This window comes from Acanthaster planci, linkage group LG12, assembly GCF_054643075.1.
Source record: "Acanthaster planci isolate LZ-2023a linkage group LG12, COTS_SCS, whole genome shotgun sequence".
NCBI classification, from domain to species: Eukaryota; Metazoa; Echinodermata; class Asteroidea; order Valvatida; family Acanthasteridae; genus Acanthaster; species Acanthaster planci.
Window position 1 is genome coordinate 10,247,368 of NC_141788.1, and position 15,227 is coordinate 10,262,594.

Consider the following 15,227-nt stretch of genomic DNA (forward strand, 5'->3'; position numbering starts at 1 on the left):
CATGTGCCGGCAGTGTGGCCGGCCATCGTAATGGTACTGGTTACGGCCGGAATCGGATACGTGCGCGGCGCTAGCTTTCGGGGCACGTTGCCTAGCCAAAATTAAAGAGGCCGTAACTTGAAAGTTATTTTGGAGCAGTGGGTGTAGGCCCTAAATGTAGTCCTACTATAATGTAGTTCCTTGAAGCCTTCGACTTTCGAGTCCTTGCATTGAAAGCTTGACAAAGACCTGTTCAATGATCATGATGGGGACCCGCTCTTCCCGAATTGTCTGCTGCGCAACTTGCCTGCATCGACTCGGCGATTTCAAGCTTTCAGCCCGACGACTGCTCGTGTTCGGCCGCGGTGCCTCGTCATCTTCCAGTCTGACAGAGCAGGAAGGAAGGGACGCCAAATCTAACTTTGGAGGCAATGGCGTTCCCTTTAGGCCTAAACGGGCGCTGGTGGTGTCTAAATTGTCACGATATGCATTTGAAAAGAAACGATTTGGTGACATTGGGGAGGATGGCTTAAAAAAAGTGGTAAGCCTAGGGCCGTAATAAACATAATAACTGTCTGGCTGTACCCATGTTGTACCTGACTGCATACTCATGGCCGACAGTGCTACAGCGTCATATCTTGTCATGCTTGAAGTGGGGCTTGGACAACTTGACCCTTTGCCTACTCGACTCGCGACAACTCAACTTTCATGACTGTGAAGATGTTACGCCCCAACTATCATGTCTATAGCATCAGTTCCTTCCTCCATGGTCTGTCCCAACCATAGTTGGAACAGTCCCAAATGTAGTTGACCAATTTCTGTTGAAAATTTCTCAACCTTATCCTAGTTTATGCATCTCGTGCTTGACACAGTTCATCTAAAATATGGCACTTCATCTAAGACATTGTAATCAATATGACTTTGGCACATGCTGGGCACACGCCCAGTCAATATCAATTGGGCCGGCCCAACTATAGCACTCTAGTTGGAACAGGCCCAACTATTGGGACCGTCCCAACTATAGTTTGGACAGATGCTGTAGTTGGGGCGTAACGGAGACAACTGCCTTAAACAGACAACTTGACCACTGGGAAAAGTCGTCAGATGAGACAAGTTGACTCGCAGTGAGTGCATTTGTACTTTACAGTCACAACACACACACCTTGCCTCCAAATTAAAAAGAAAGAGAAAAGACTCTTGGGACACACTGCATGTATCTCCCATTACGGTAGACTAGATCATTGCATTAGTGTAGCTGGGGCACCTGTACACCGCTGACTCTGCGCTGAGGCACCGTGCATTTCGCATCGCCCACCAATCCTGTGCATGCTGCATCACCAGGTCCCTTTGCAAGTCATGCACGGCGTGTCGAGTTGAAACGTAATGCGACACATGCAAATTTGCCCAAACTCATTGATCTGCAATTTATGTTAAATGCCCTGCACTCCATTTCGTTCGCACCTTGCACGGTCAAGTTGTCTTAACGGACAATGTGGTAAACGGTCAAGTTGTCCCACCTGTCGAGTTGTTTCGAGTCCAGTTGGTAAACGGTAGAGTTGTCTGGCATCCCTTGTAGTTGTAACACGTCCAAGGTTGTACCCTAACATGGGTTCAACTTCGGGAGGCGGAACGATAATCCCCATAATTCCAGGGGCAGCCTGGCATTTCCATAGGAAAATAGTCAAAAATAAGGATCAATTGGAATGAGAACTATTATAGAATTAACTAAGGACGCCCTTACGTCCAGCAGAATTCATTATGCTGATATGTTGTTTATTTAATTGCAGTTGAAATACCAGAAATTTCATGCCTTGCATGTTTTTCCTGTTTTAGTCTTATTTAATCATCTTAATGACAGACATTTTCACCTAAATGAAATTATTATCATTCTTCAACAAAGAACGTCAACTTGATCCATCCAAATGAGCGCCCTCCTTTGTTCACTCTAGCTTTCACAGCGAGGGTCTCACTATGACAAGCTTTTGAAGAAGCACCGCATTCATGAGTCTAACGTCAGGAAAGTCGTGGACACCTTAGAGTAAGTCTTTGTTCACTCTGAGTGCATTATTACACACAAGTGAGCACTTGTACATGGTGCCTTGTGGGGTACCGGAACAATGGAAGGTACCCCACAAGGCCAGTTTTGATCCTTGTGGGGTACTAAAGTGGTACCCCACAAGAATTTCACGTAGTAGATATTTCAAATTTACTCAAAAAGGAGGAATTTTCAAGTGCCATTCATCTGTCACAAATTGAAGTGTTTTATATAAGGGACATACGGTTGAAATTTCAACCCAGGAAACTGAATTTGGTTGAAATGGCAGTGATTTGAAATTTTTTCTGTGTTGTGTGGGAGTTTTGTACACGAGAACAAAGGAAATACCCCACTAGTATACATATGTAAGGATGTGAAAATATGCGTGTTGTTGACCTAACGGTCCCTGATGACCAGCAATAAGACCGAAGCATTACTCTTTCAACATTTTCTTTTTTTGGCTGTTTGTGATGTACAGTCGCACTAGGTCAAAGGGAATGAATCCCCAGTCAGTACCGTCAATCAGTTGGACCCCTAGTCATTCTGTTCTGCTAGGACAGACCATGCCACCCCCACAAACATGCAGATTTAGTTCCTGCTTTTGTTGGAATATGATATACCTGTAGCTAAATATTTAAATTTTTATCGGAAAGAGTTCTATATACGGACATTACTAACACCATCCCATGAGACTGGTCTGTAAAATTCTATGTATTTTCTAAGTAAATGTCACAACATTTTCACTGCTTAAATTGACTTTTAGGACGTTATCACTTTCTGAAGGTTAACAAACTACGGACAGGGAAAATTAGTGATGTCCGAATATGGAACTCTTAACCTTTTTATCGAATTGAAGGTCAAATATTTCAATATTTGATTATTCCAATACGGGCAATTCACAATGTTGCGCCTCCAAGAGTTTTGCAACGCGTTGGCCAATCACAACGTGTAAAATTTGTCGACCTTTTCCTAACGCGCATTGGGTCGACAGATGGAATGGAATCCCACATTCCTTGATGCGCATCTTTAGCAGCAGAATACATGTACGTTCATGTGTCCACGCCCTCTCAGGTCACAGAACATCGAGGTCAGACTGGCCCAGCGGTTCGACCACAGCCTGAACCACGAAGCAGTCCGGTGGGCCGACGTGGTGGTGCCAGCGGGAGGGGACGGGACCTTCATCATGGCAGCCTCAAAAGTCATGGACGACAAGCCCATCCTGGGAGTCAACACAGATCCCAGTCAGTCGGCCGGCTACCTATGCCTGCCGGAGAGGTACACGCTACGGTTTGATGATGCCCTGAGAAAAATAGCAGAAGGGAGGTTTAGGTTAGTGTGAAACTTTTCATTTCAAGAGGATTGCCAGATGTTCTGATTCCCAACTTCATATTTTTTGTACTTCAAGTCCTGTCAATAAAATTTGTTTGGATTATTGTTGATTGCAAACAGTTGGACTTGCCTACTGGATGAGTTTCTTGCTGCTCATTTTATGTTCGCTTGGGGAGAATGAATTGGGCTGTGCTGTATTAGTACTGGGTACCCATAGCCCAGGTTGAATGACATCTTCGTTACATAGCCACTGACATCCAGGGTATCAATTCAGTCTGCCATGGCAGCTTTTTTACCATTTTTTCTGTCACACTTCTACCTGATGGCAGTAGTCACATATTTCTCGTGTCCAGAATTATATAAATGCTTGGTTTGGAGTATTAAGAGTTTGTAGAAAAACAAGGTTGTAGAAAATGTATCACAGCACCGTGTCTCTGTTATCCACCTATGAAACAAACTTCTCATGTGAACTGAAAGCTTACATTTTAAGCTGGTACCCTGCCATATCAAAGATCATTGAAAACAGTAGGTATCTGTTGGTCTGGGAATCAGACGTTGAGTTGCTGTGCGTTTTGTGCTTCAGAGCCTAATCCCTGTAGTACCCGTCAATGCACACCACTAATGATAGAGGCATTCAATTCCAAAGTCCAGTGGGAATTGAAAGTGGTCATCAGTCAGATGCGATGTGAGGGGAAAAAGATGGATCCAACTTTTCTTAGAATTATCTGTCCGCTGTGTTGGTTCTGCCTTGAACCCAGGTGGAAGTGGCGACAGCGAATCCGCACCACAGTGGAGAGCGGCCTGATCAACGCTGAGCCCATCGACCTCCACGAGCAGCAGCTCAAGCTGCCGGACCACCAGGTGGAGCACTGGACCAAGGAGCAGCGGCTGCGGCAGGGGTTAGAGGAGAGGGTGGAACCGGGGCCCAGGGTCCTGCCAGTCAGGGCGCTGAATGAGGTCTTCATTGGCGAGTCCCTGTCATCAACGTGAGTCACCCCATTCTTCAGGGTTTGATAACTGCAAAGGAAGCAGGTCTCAGATTTACCCTCAAAAAAATACAAAACATCACCCAAAGGGCAAAGTTCTCCAACTGTAACCTCTTGCAGACTGTATTGTTTTTCCATAGCCAACTTGTCCGAGGCACAGTCAGGGTTATTGCGTTACGGGCAGCGCAAGCTGGCATTCCCAATCAATAGCCAGCACTTAAACTGAAAATGAAGCACAAATCTTGCTGCATTGTATTTCACTTGTTAAAGTATTGACAGAAAAAAAGGGACTTGGAAAACACTGAAATGTTGTGATGTTTCACTTTCCCTGTTTTTCTATGTAAGGGCACCCTTTTTAAATTCTATGGTTCTCATTTCCAACCGACCCCATTTTTGGCTCTTGTCCTCAAAAACATAAAGCCTTTGTTTTTCTACCGACTCTGCTGAGAGGATGTTGCTTATAAAATGAAAGTAGGTCGTGATGACCTGTACAAAAACAGCGCTGAAAATATACATCTACGATACGACTTTGCCCAAACATCAACGCAGTGACAGTCGAAATCCACAGTACGGCATCACTCACAGACCAAGTCGTACCGTACCACACATAATGTACGTGTTCGGAGTGCAATGGGAAAAACCAAACTGCACGTTGTCTTGACACTGACTCCAACGAGGTATTGTGTTGTGTAGCAATAAAAATATTTCTCTGTACTTAAACAAAGAGACTCATGGTAACTCAATATGAAAACAAGTGACCCGTAAACATAGTGAACTTTGCCTAGTTTATCCAGTCGTCTAAATGGCAGCAGCATAAATTGGCCTTTTAGAAATTTTATTTTTTCCAACCGACCGACCCTCCCTCAATTGAAAAAAATATGAGAACCATAGCATATAAAAAGGGTGCCCAATCAGAAGTGGTCGTTTACAAACACGCACACATGTGCTCGATTAACTGGCGTAGGAACGCTGTTCTTTCTGGCTTCTAATTGGCCCCGTTACCAGCTTCAGGCATGAGGGAGGCCACAATACCAGCTACGGGGGGTACATCACAAGGACAACGAGTTGATGTTCAAGGTGCTACATCGTCAATACTCGTGTTCATCACACACGAAACATTCTGAATAGCATCCTAGCACCGTTAGCAATAAACAGCATGATGCTGCCGTTTTGGCACAAAGTGGCTAAAATCAGTCACTCTGCCTTCACAGGTACCCATTTACTCCTGGGTGGGGAGAAGCGGTGAGTGATAAGGTGCCGTGCCCAAGGGCACACCTACCGCTACCCCCGGGGCCGGACTTGAACCCACAACCAGAAGTTGTACCCACAAACCATGAATAACCTCGACCACAAGTCCACAACCCCCAACACCTCACAATACTATCTGAGGTGACGCGAATACAATATGTTTACAATATTGTGTCTTCTCTTAGTGTATCCTATTACGAGATCTCCGTGGACGGCAGTCCCATGGTGAAACAGAAGAGTTCGGGAATCACTATCTGCACCGGCACAGGATCTACATCATGGTATGTGACCTCATCTTCTGAGCATGTAAATATACACATAGACATGCAGCGAGGTAAAAGGAGGTTGAGCAGTTGTCAAAGTGGGGGCAGGGGTAGCTGTGAGACCACCAGGCGTCAGCCATTAATAGACCGATCCACTAAAAATACAAATATGAACGAAAACTTGGCCGATTTCCCCTCCCCCCAAAAAATTATTTACACAAGAAAGCATTCAAGAACTGCACGTGAACATACAGTCCACATGGCCTGAAATAAACAACCGCTCACACCTTCAAGGAGATATTACTGTGAAAACATTTCTTAAGTAATTGCAAGCAAAAATTCTATATACTCTATGCTTCAGTGCGAAAATTTGTAGGATGCAGATTACCAGGAAAAAATTGCAGAGGAGATCACCGGTCACAAAGGGCACTCACGGTTGTGAAATTTGATAGCGCACAGCAGGGGGTCACTCAGCTGTTCCTTGGATCAGCCAATTTCCTCGTTTTTTTTTTCCAAATCCAAGTTGCATGCCTGGTCACTGTGCTCTGGCTCTGGACAGACCAGTCATTCCAGACAACAGTAATTGGTCGAATTTTGTCGCAAGGCAGTTCAAACAGCATCTGTGTCCTTTCTCTGTGGTTCGAGTCAAATGAGTAGCAAGCACTGCATTATTTTTAAAGTTTTTTTCCTTATATTGGTTTTTGTATTGCTTGTCCACAGGTCCTTCAACATCAACAAGCTGTCTCACCAGAGTGTCAGGGAACTGTTGAATATCAGTAAGTAACTGGTGATAACCCACAAGATTTGTCAGTGTTGCCTTAGACTAGACATGCAGGCTGTCTTCAGATTAGCCCATTGAAATCTTCCAGTTAGGGGTGTAACGATTCACCGATGCATCGATAATCGCGATTCTAAAATGCCACAATACGGTATCGCGATACAAAAATGTGAAGCGCGATATTTAGGGGGGATTATGACAAAATGTGCACTGAGTAGAAAATAAAATTATGCCTTAAAAAAGTTAAATTACGGAGCTTTATATTTTTAATGTCGCCTATACTGATCACTCTTGCAAGGATTAGTTTGGCTGGGCTATTATTAAGCATTACGGATAACTTGCCAAACGTACATGACGTACCTAGCAATAGAATACAAAAGTGACGGTCAGGCAGCATCGTGGATGTAACAGCGTGGCCAAACCTTCACACCGATCTCGATGTCATGAGAAAATTGGATGCATATTTGACTTTATCCTTTCATTTGTTAAACCACACCAGTCTATCAGGTTTAGAAAGGTTTTTCTTCCTTGCGTAAGCGCCAATTTTTCTACGCGATGGTATTTACTGGAGCTCCGTAATGCCCATGACTAGACTGAATCTACACATGTGCACCTGTACGTGAACATGCACATGTACAGCTGGGCTCGAAGCACGAGCGCAAGGCTTTTGTGTAACCATCATCTTGGGACTCGTTACAGCCGTTCATGTGTGAGCGGAAGTAGTGACTAACAATCTCCACTGTTACTTGCTGTAACACTCATTTCACTGTGAATTTACGACTTGAAATAAGATAAGTACATTCTTACTTTTGCCGATGGAGGGTTTCGTGACAACACAAACGTATAATTGTCTGAAGAGGCTAGCGGGTAGCTACCATTGGTAAGCTACCATTGGTAAGCTACCATTGGTAAGCTACCATTGGTAAGTTACCATTGGTAAGCTACCATTGGTAAGCTACCATTGGTAAGCTGCCGTTAGTAAGTTACCTTTGGTAAGCTACCATTGGTAAGCTACCGTTGGTAAGCTACCGTTGGTAAGCTACCATTGGTAAGTCACCATTGGTATAAAGTAAAGTTACCTAGTGAATCGTTTTAAATTGGCTTTCATCTTATTGGTTTTTTTTTTACAATACATATCGTGATATGTATCGTATCATGAGAATGTGGTATCATTACACCCTTACTTCCAGGGCATGCCATTTCGTGGGTTTTACCCAGAACATGCTTCTGGGGTTTTCCTCCCACATTTTAAAACTGTAACCGCTTCTACAGGTTTCTCCAGGCTTTCAATCTACAGTGCCATAGGGCACTTTTAAGGAATCCTTGGTTTCATTACGAGAAAGACTTTCATAACTGAAATAAATAGAAATAAAGCAAAGGTTGAACATGGTGTCAGATTGGATACAAAGGTGCACTCTCTAGGATTTCAGTGTAAAAATTGCATTGCATGGAGCTTTCAAGCAGTTCATTTTCCCCTTCTCAATCCTCAGTCAACAATGAAACCGATGCCAATATACCAGCCAACCAAGATCTTCAAGAGAGGATCGCATCCCGGTTCAATAGCTCTCTAGTCTTCGACGCCAGTAGGCCCACCCTAGCCTACACGGTGCGCGACCCTGTCATCAATGGCATCTTCAATGCCCACATGCCTAGGGGATTTGCAAAGAAGTAAGTGTGGATCCTAATTATGAGAACAAAACGGATGAGGAACGTGGGAAACACACAAGCGTGTATCTGTGGACTTGCAAAAACAGTGAGCGGCGCATTGTGCATGTGTGTGTGATGTGGCGGTGCTCACGCATGCTTCTCATGGCAATTTCCAAACTGCGTCTGTAGACGCATTGTTTGAAATGGCCTTCCTTGGTTGTTTTCCTTCAAAATGACAGTTTCTCAGAGAGAATAATTTCACAAGGAGTTTATAGTCCCATAACCTACTCTAAACCAAGTGTGCTTTTCAAGAGTAATTTCACCAGTTAACCTTTTGGATCACTGCAAGTGATTTTTCGCTCCCTTTAATAGTGCCAGCGAGAATGCGCCAGCACTTATTGTCACATTGTTTGCTTTGTCACAAGGATCCGGATTCGATCGCGGGGATGGGACGCCTGCCTGGTGATGGACAGCGGGTCATCATTTGTCTTCAACGATGGTGCAATAGCAACGCTGGAGATCAAAGAGGAGGACGCCTTAAGGACATTTGATCTTCTTGATTAGAGTAGTCTGAGTTGGCATGATGGGGGGGGTTGTGGGGGAATGAACGGACAGGCCGACTCTCCTTTCCGCAGCTGGGTATTACGGAATACCATCTTATTCGTAATCATGTCAGTATTTCCAGCAAAAAGTGTGCTTCTTGGGCAAGGCGCTGTGTGACTAATTTCTGTTTCCGTTCATCCAACAGCGCATTTAGTGCTAATTACAGGATGAAGTGACAGTTAAGAAGACAATGAAGAAATGTTCAGTTTTAGAGGAGGGAGGAAAACCCTGGGTTAGTATAATTCCAACGAAAACCAATGGAATCGGGCAGGGACTGAAAACCCAATCCACATGCTGACCTAGGTGGGATTCTAATCTGGGTTGCAGAGGTGAGAGACGAGGAAAGAGCCACTGCACCAACCTGACTCCCTAATTACTTCTCCCCATGCTGAAATGCATCATCTTGGAGGGCCAAGATAGTTGTTATGTTCATTGTGGTCAATTACGGCTGAAGTGGTAGCAACAAACCGTACACAAATACTTCTTAGGGAGTCAGAGATGGCCTAAGGCATGTTCAAACCCAATGAGCAGGGGTCAGATGATGTAACACCCTGGGTATCAGTTACTTGAAGAAATATGTGTGACATAAATAGACCCTATATACATGTACATCACAGTTGTCAGTTACAAACAAAGATACAGCACCGAAGGCACAGGATGGACAACTTTGCTCAAAAGGTATAATTACCATGGGCGCCATTTGAGTAAGCGATACGCCTGCACAGTTTACGGTAATGCTTGGGCGCAGGCTCACCAGGTGCACTTGCCTGCCGCTGCGCCTGCGTATTAATGTGCATTGCGCAGGCGTATCGCTTGCTTAAAAGGTGCACATGCGATTACAACATTTTACGTGTATTCACGGTGAAGTTTGCTATACGATCTTTGGTCTCAAAGCAACAATGGACATCTCCATGCACTTACAAGCAGGAGCATGTGTACACCATGTTAACCGCATGCTCAAGGCTGGTGCAAGTTTTCTCGTATAGTTGGGTGTAACTCTACTGCACTGCTAGCTATTAAGCACAACATAACATGCATGCAGTTGGGCGTAGCTGTCGGCCTCAGGTTAAGCCAAGAGAAGTAGAGGCCAAGGATTGGATCTAAAAATTATTTTGTAAGCTTTAGTTAATAAGGGGAGAATGGTGTTCCAGAAAATGTGCTTGTTGAATTACTTTACGCCAGAGGACATTTAAACACAAGCTGGGTCTCTGTATACACGGGCACAACTTACGGGTTAAAACGTCAAGCATCCACTGACTCACCTCTGGGCCAACATTTAAACGAGCTAATCCCCATTTGTTTTGTGCACACGCAACGTCCAAGGAAGTGACCATATGCTGAACTTTAATTTGGCTGCTGTGCACTGCCTGCTATGGTAACAAAATACGGCTTCGTGGGCGTGGCCCCGAGCGTTGCAATATGTGAGGTAACCAGTTGGCAATATCCTACAGATGCTGTTTAAATAACCCTCCTGAATCTAAATTCATGACGTTTGTCTGTTTCAAAAGTTGGCCACCACATCTTGCCTGTTTTTTTTAAGTTTGAAATTTTCTGCCCAAGATAATCTTGTTCATAAATGTTTAAGATAAGCTTGGTATTTGCTCACTGATTGTGGCCTGAGCCGAAGGCAAGACTGTCACAGACCCCAAGCCAGTTTAAACATCACTTGTACAGCTGTTGTAATACACCGTTGTCACCAATAGCTTTTCTGTATGAAACTTTAACCACTCAACAGGTAATAACAATGGCATTGTTACGTTTATTATGGTGTTACATAACGGCTTCTTTGTTTGCCCTCAGCCCTGCCAGGAAGGACAAACAATGGGCAGGCTGGGCGACACGTTTGTCGGCCAGGCTGGCCTAGCCTAGCGCTGCGGCACTTCATGCCATTGTACTTTACAATAGGAGGATTACAGCCTATGGTGACTCATAGCAGTCAGTCCTGTCCCCAAATTAAGGCCGCCCGGCTGTGTGGATCAGAAGAATGTACCCCATATGGGGTCACCCGGTGCTAAGTGGTTAAAGCAAGGGGAAAATTCAGACATTTCATTTGATTGTTTCCACCATTGCAACTCATGTTAAGCAGAACCCTTTACTGGTCCTGTCATTGTTATGCACCTTGTGTGTAATGCCAAGGATGCCTTTACAATGACATTGGTACACTATATGCATACATTTATGATAGTTTGTTGCAGAACTGCATGTAGGGCTTTGTCAAATGAAACATCAAGTATTTTAATATTCCTTCAAACAGGAATACGCCAAAACAAATGTAAAAAAATCTCAAAATTTTTTGAGAAGTAACCAGCATTCTAATATCTTATTTCAGGGTGTTATAAGAAAGTTCAAGGCAGCTGATAAGTGTTACTTGTGCCCCCACTTTGATACCTATCCACCCTACTTTTTCAACGCATTCTACTCTGAAAAGCTATTTTTGCTGGTTTTGCTGTATCAACAGGAAATTGTTAGAATTTGGCATTTAGATGGAGCAAAATTGTCTCCAACTCGGTCAGCCTATAGTTTTGCTATATTGCTTTTAGTTATCTTTCATTCTTCAGTATGTGCTGCATTGCCGAGGATTATTCTCCAAAAAATGAAGAGGGGGTTGCTTTTTTTCTGTGCATGAGTCATCCCACCACGACCAGCAAAAATGTCGAAGTGAATTAAAATACTTTTCTTTCTTGCCTTCGAACAACTTTCTACTTATCCACCACTTTTCCAACACGATCATAGGGGACACAGTTTACATGTTACAAGGTTTTTCATTTCTTAGCTGCTGCATCGGTGTGATTGGTTATTATTATGTAGATGTGTAGTACATCTACGCCAGCCCTTGTTGCTATTGAATTATGTAGGAATTGTTTGTGAGAGAAAGGACTGTGTATGCACATGGACTAATCACAGTGTGCAAAAATTGAAGCATGTCCACACGTGTGTGTTTTAGTTGTTTGTTTAAGAGTGAATGGCTATGTTTGTATCCTTGGCGTCACCACGTTTTGTTTTTGTTCAGAAGGGGGCACGCGGCAACAAAGTAATCCATTCATAGTGGAAGGGGGTTAATGGACTTTCCTCCAAGCAGATTGGAGATTGTCCTCCTTTTCATTCTTAAATTTTTTTCCTGTCTTTGTTATTCCTTTTTATACTGTAGAATTTTTTTCTTTCCGTGGGCATGTGCCCCCACCACCCCTTCTCGTGACGCCCATAGCTTGTGTGGGCTTTAAAGTGTATTACATGTATATTCAGACTGAGGACATAACAAAGGGAAGAAATAATTGTTCATTGTCCTGTGGAGGATATGCTTTTTGCCCATGGTCCTTAGATGTAGAAAAAAATGTGCTTAGTGTATGGCAGCGTGCAACATTAAATGAAGAATAAAAGATTTCATGTTCACCTATGCAATGTAATATAGCAAGTGCTCTCTCGCCAGGAGGGCCACTATAGAAGCTTATTTTTATTTTATTTCTGTTCAGCGCATTCAGCGCCAGATGATTATGAGTGACAGTGAAGAAGACAGAGAGGAAATGTTTGTTTTTAGAGGGGGGATTTGAGATAAATATTCCAACAAAAACCCACAGACTCTGGCAGAAAATTCCAATCTACATGCTGACCTTGGTGGGATTCGAACCCTGGCCGCAGAGTTGGAAGGCGAGACAAGAGCCACAACGCCAACGTAAATTTTTAATTTTTAGTGGAAATTTGGACTGTGTTGTGAAGACTTCATGATTCCCCGCATTGTTTGGTTACCACAGTAGCTTGTAATCATTGGGTGTTACTGTTCGGTCTCCATGACTTGTCTGTCATGGTATATGTTTGTAAATGCCACTGCAATTGATGGGTGGAGGAAAAATTCATACAAGACCAAAGAATGTTATTTTGTATACATGTATGTAAATGAAGTCCTTTAATGTACAGATCTTGCTGATTTTATGTAAGTGGGATAGAACATTTTCGATGCCAAATGCCTTTTTGTTGAATTTTATGCAAGTCTGGGTATCAGACATTCACTGGTACCCTTTTCAAACAAACACCTGATGCTCATTTGCATGTACATTTTATGGAAATGTTGGTGTGTCTTTCAGCTTTAGCCGTGGTGGGATATGAGACCAAAGCTGTTGATTGGTTGATGGCTATCAGCAGACGTTATCATCTCAATGCCCTGATCAGTCAGTTAAAAATGCTGAGGGACAATGTCTTGCATATTCATTCAGACATTTCCTCACTGAATGCCTACTCTACATTACACTAGAATGTACACAGAACCACTGATACCAGCTTGCTGGAATTTGGGGCATGTTGATTTTATAGTACTCACCTGGGTATTTCACACACATGTACATGTCTTATGGACTTTTTGCCTGTACCATTGGTCACAAATTTCAATGTGAAACTGCAGTTGTAAATAAACTGATTCAGAAACGCCATGCAATGGAAGTTGGGAGTTTGTGTATCATGCTGTGATTATTTTGTGTCTTCTTTTTATTAACTGAGCAGTTGCAACACCCAAAGCTGTCAGATTACTGATATGAATAAGGCCAGCATGTCTGAACAATGGAAAGGTCATGGCTCAGATGTAATGGTGCCCTTTGCAGGCAAGTCAGATGTAATGGTGCCCTTTGCAGGCAAGTCAGATGTAATGGTGCCCTTTGCAGGCAAGTCAGATGTAATGGTGCCCTTTGCAGGCAAGTCAGATGTAATGGTGCCCTTTGCAGGCAAGTCAGATGTACTGGTGCCCTTTGCAGGCAAGTCAGATGTAATGGTGCCCTTTGCAGGCAAGTCAGATGTACTGGTGCCCTTTGCAGGCAAGTCAGATGTAATGGTGCCCTTTGCAGGCAAGTCAGATGTAATGGTGCCCTTTGCAGGCAAGTCAGATGTACTGGTGCCCTTTGCAGGCAAGTCAGATGTAATGGTGCCCTTTGCAGGCAAGTCAGATGTAATGGTGCCATTTGCAGGCAAGTCAGATGTAATGGTGCCCTTTGCAGGCAAGTCAGATGTACTGTGCCCTTTGCAGGTAAGTCAGATGTACTGGTGCCCTTTGCAGGCAAGTCAGATGTACTGGTGCCCTTTGCAGGCAAGTCAGATGTACTGGTGCCCTTTGCAGGTAAGTCAGATGTACTGGTGCCCTTTGCAGGTAAGTCAGATGTAATGGTGCCCTTTGCAGGCAAGTCAGATGTAATGGTGCCCTTTGCAGGCAAGTCAGATGTAATGGTGCCCTTTGCAGGCAAGTCAGATGTACTGTGCCCTTTGCAGGTAAGTCAGATGTGCTGGTGCCCTTTGCAGGCAAGTCAGATGTAATGGTGCCCTTTGCAGGCAAGTCAGATGAAATGGTGCCCTTTGCAGGCAAGTCAGATGTAATGGTGCCCTTTGCAGGCAAGTCAGATGAAATGGTGCCCTTTGCAGGCAAGTCAGATGAAATGGTGCCCTTTGCAGGCAAGTCAGATGAAATGGTGCCCTTTGCAGGCAAGTCAGATGTACTGTGCCCTTTGCAGGTAAGTCAGATGTGCTGGTGCCCTTTGCAGGTAAGTCAGATGTACTGGTGCCCTTTGCAGGCAAGTCAGATGTAATGGTGCCCTTTGCAGGCAAGTCAGATGTAATGGTGCCCTTTGCAGGCAAGTTGGTCCATTGGATTAGCTTCCCCCAGTATACATCGATTTGAGTAAGTGGTAGCCACAAAATGCTTTTGCCTGGCATTGTACCAAAACTTAAAAGTAATAGGCTTTGTGTACTGAACACTTTTTTTTAGATTTTAGATTCAAATGTCGCACTGTCCACCCGGTGAAAGGTACATTATTTGCAGCTATCCAAATAGTAACGGATGAAATTATTGTTGAAAAGCATACTTTGTGTAAAGATGATCATGGGACTCTGTGTGAAATTATTCTTTCTCACAAGCTGTGATTTAGACGAAGCAAACTGAAAGGTCTTTTGGAAAATTATCACTAGAAGTGCACGTAAGCATTGACACGATGCACTGTTACTATGTAACATGTCCAAGATGCTGAAGTCAGGCGCAATTCAAAACAGGACTCAGCAACTTGGAATCTGATATCAAAAATCCAAGAGCATTTTCTCCAATATATATTGTTCACTGAGCTGAAACTCCAGGTTTGTTCATAGGCACCCTGCTTTGCATTTTGAGTAATTTTGTTGCCTCAAAAAACAATGCGCAAATGACAAATGATGGACTGTATCATTGGAATAGGTTCATTTATCAAATTAATAATACATTCGTTATGGCCGTCATATTAAGTTGGTGAGTATGTTCCAAGCCAGCCACCTGAGACACACTTGCGAGCTCAGCTATTGGTTGTTAACACCTGAGGCAGACATGGGTATCACCATCATGTGATGGCTAATTACCA

General features: G+C 43.7%; 1 protein-coding gene across 1 annotated transcript; it reads left to right on the top strand.

Annotated features, from left to right (window-relative positions):
* The first annotated feature begins 7 nt into the window (after window positions 1–7).
* nadk2 (NAD kinase 2, mitochondrial) lies at window positions 8–13,299 on the top strand. The gene is made up of 8 exons (XM_022254166.2): window positions 8–520; window positions 1,929–2,017; window positions 3,086–3,343; window positions 4,102–4,329; window positions 5,763–5,858; window positions 6,561–6,616; window positions 8,109–8,286; window positions 8,691–13,299. Exons 1-8 carry the CDS (start codon window positions 236–238, stop codon window positions 8,827–8,829), a joined length of 1,329 nt encoding a protein of 442 aa, XP_022109858.2. The 5' UTR covers window positions 8–235; the 3' UTR covers window positions 8,830–13,299.
* The last annotated feature ends 1,928 nt before the right edge of the window (window positions 13,300–15,227 follow it).